Raw genomic sequence first — 3049 nt, 5'->3', positions numbered from 1 at the left:
AATATACAAACTCCCCTAGGCAATTTTAATGTGAGCTAAAAATACCATCCATTGGTAGAGGGGTAGAGAACTTCAAAAAAAAAAAAAAATGCCTGTTGATAAGTAAAAAAACAAAACAAAGAAAAGAAAACTCTGTGGAGCACAGTTCTACTCTGACACACATGGGGTTGCCGTGAGTTGGAGTCGACTTGACTGTAGCTGGTTTGGTTTGACTGCGTTGGGTTGGGTTGGTTAGTCCTCTGGAACCAACATAGGCTGCATATTTGCTGCAGTCTGTGTAGCTCACTCTTTCCTCAGCTCTCATATTACACTCCCCTTGTTAAGTCTTGAGGGAAGTCGGGAACCCCTAGAAGCTTTATCTCAGCTGTAATGCAGGCTCCTCCCCACTGCCACCCATCTCCATTCACGCTGGGATCTGCTACATTTCCTCCTCGGGGAGGCAGCCAGTCACAGTCTCCCGTGGGCCCACTTCTAGAGCTTCCCTACATCCTAACATCCACCTCCTTGTATGGAGACCACTCATTAACTCTTCTTCTCTCCCACAAGATGGTGCCTTCCTTGAGGGTATGGACTCTTTCCAATATTTACACAGACACAGGACCTGGGAGGTACTCAAGATTTATTGATGAAATAGAGACAGATTAAAGACAAACAGAGAGGGAAGGAGAGAAGGGAGGGAAGGGACATTTTCCATTTTTGCCCCAGCGAGGACAATTTATTTCATTTCAATGTTGGTTCCCTCTTGACTTTTTTGTTCTCCCCTCCCATCACATTTCCTTTTCTCCCCAGCACACTACCAAACTCTCAGAGGATCTGCCCTCCTGGCCAGCCTGTCTCAATAATGACAGCAGCCATTTACTAAGTTCTGTGCCAGCAGATTATGTACACTACCACATTCCTCCTCACCATAGTACCTGTACACGGGTGTTCTCCCCCATTGTACAGACAAGGAAACTGAGGCTGGTGAGGGATAGAGCTGAGATTTGACCCTCCTTCTAACACCTGGAAAACCCTCTGCTAATAGCAAAAGTGGGCAGGTAGCTGGCTCAAACTTCATGCCTACACAGACACACACCACACACGTGTCCTGAACGACCTGGACTGTCACGACCGTGCCCCTGGCGCCTGGCACAATGCCTGCTGCATAGTAGGTGCTCAATAGATATTTTTTTAATGGGTGAATGAATGTAAATATTCCTCCCCATCGTAATGAACCAAATGGAAAGGAATCAGAAACGTGACTCAGCACTTTTCAAAGACTGCCAACCTCTGTCCCAGACCTACTGCAGAAGTGATGTCCAAGTAACAGAGTCTATGGGTAGCATTGCCCAACCCAATATCACAGAGGCCAGAAGAGAGTTGTTCTGAGCTTGTGTTCCATGATGCTTTGAAATCCGAGTGGAACTCTGGGGCTGGCACAGCTGTAAGAAGGCCCTTTATGAGGTCGTCATCCCACCCTTGCCAGATCTCCGCAGATGTAGATGCGCAAGCCTTGAACATGCTCAGCAGAAACCATGCTCCACTTTGCAAACCCTCTTTTGAGAAATTTCACTATCAGAAGTCAATTTGATAGCTTCAAGAGGAAGCAATGCCTCCAGTATTTGAAGACCCTGAGAACCCTGCAATATGATGGATTTAAGACTGTATTTTTTGGAGAAACTGATATCCCAGAAAGTCTTGTAACTGGGGAAGATTTTGGTGATAGATATTTCATACAAAATCCAACTTGGTGTATTGTGCATGCTGGTGGTAGTCAAGGATGGGTGCCTTGGAAATACCGGATGTTCCTACGAGATGAGTTATGTAACAGGCAAGAAGACAGCCTCTTCTTTGAGTTCTGTGATATGGTGAAGAAGGCCTACGGGAAGTGTGCCATCGTGGTCAAAGAGAAAAGACAGTATGGTGAGATGAGGCCAAAGGAAGACACAGAGTCTGAGGACCAGTCCCATGCCCCGTCAGTCATTAACTTAACAAGCGTCGTGTGTTGCCCCGAGGTGGCCAGGTCCTGTGGCCATGAGCTGCTCTCTCTGCCTTTCCCTTACAATTACCTGAACCCTTTAGACTCAGCCTGGTCTTCTCTGAAGTGGTTTATCATCAATAACAGAAAACAGTTTTGTTTGCAGTCCATCGACAGTGTCTATTCTTACCAGTGTATACTTTTCAGTGACTTGATTAGCAAAGGGATTGAAAGGATAAGCCCAGGCAAGTGGAAAACAATAACAAACAAAGTGCGAAGATGGGAAAACTATTATCTTGGTAAATTTTCTTAAGGGTGATTCCTCCATCCAGTAGTGAGACTCTGCTATGTGTCCAGTCTTTGCCAACTCCATTGAGCTACAGTCCAGACCACTTTAGCCAAAGATATTTCAATGATAGTCTCACAGAAATGTTGTGAGGATTAAGAGGTTTCTAAAGATGTTGGCAAAGTGCTTTGAATTTACTGGAGGAATTATTAAAGCTTGTCAGTAAATGTGGGGTCTGGACTCTCATCTTGTTAAACCACTTTGAGGGCTATGTCAATGGTAAATTAGGGTTAATCTAGCTCAGATGAGGATGGTGGTGGGACGAGTTAAAGAGCATATTATAGATTGAATTATGTCCCCCTAAAATATGTGTTGAAATCCTAACCCCCATATCTATAAATATGACCCTTTTTGGAAACAGGGTTTTCTTTTGTTATGTTGATGAGGTCATACCAGAGTAGCGTGGGTCCCAAACCTAATCCCTTCTGGGTTACACAAAGAGTAGAAGAGACAAAGAAACAGACACAGGGGAAGACAGATGTAAGGAACACCAGGGAACACCAAGGGACTCCCAGGGCTACCGACAAGGAAGCCCCCTCACCATGAGCCATGCCTTGAATTCAGACTTCTAGCCTCCTGAACTGTGAGAAAATTAATTTCAGTACTTTAAAGCCACCCATTTGTGGTATTTCTGTTACAGCAGCACTGGGTACCATATTTTTATGCAAATAACACACATTTTATATGTGTTTTGCCTACCGCAAAAACCCCCTTGCTATTTTCATAAATGAGTCATGTTGTGCGTT

At 44.7% G+C, this 3049-nt stretch overlaps 1 protein-coding gene across 1 annotated transcript; it reads left to right on the top strand.

Moving 5' to 3' along the window:
- The first annotated feature begins 1514 nt into the window (after positions 1-1514).
- On the top strand, positions 1515-2270 carry CUNH21orf140 (chromosome unknown C21orf140 homolog). The gene has a single exon (XM_004387000.1). It carries the CDS (start codon positions 1515-1517, stop codon positions 2268-2270), a length of 756 nt encoding a protein of 251 aa, XP_004387057.1.
- The last annotated feature ends 779 nt before the right edge of the window (positions 2271-3049 follow it).

The sequence above is a fragment of the Trichechus manatus genome, unplaced genomic scaffold, assembly GCF_000243295.1.
Source record: "Trichechus manatus latirostris isolate Lorelei unplaced genomic scaffold, TriManLat1.0 scaffold00177, whole genome shotgun sequence".
Classification (NCBI taxonomy): Eukaryota; Metazoa; Chordata; class Mammalia; order Sirenia; family Trichechidae; genus Trichechus; species Trichechus manatus.
This window is presented reverse-complemented; position numbering and strand designations above follow the sequence as displayed.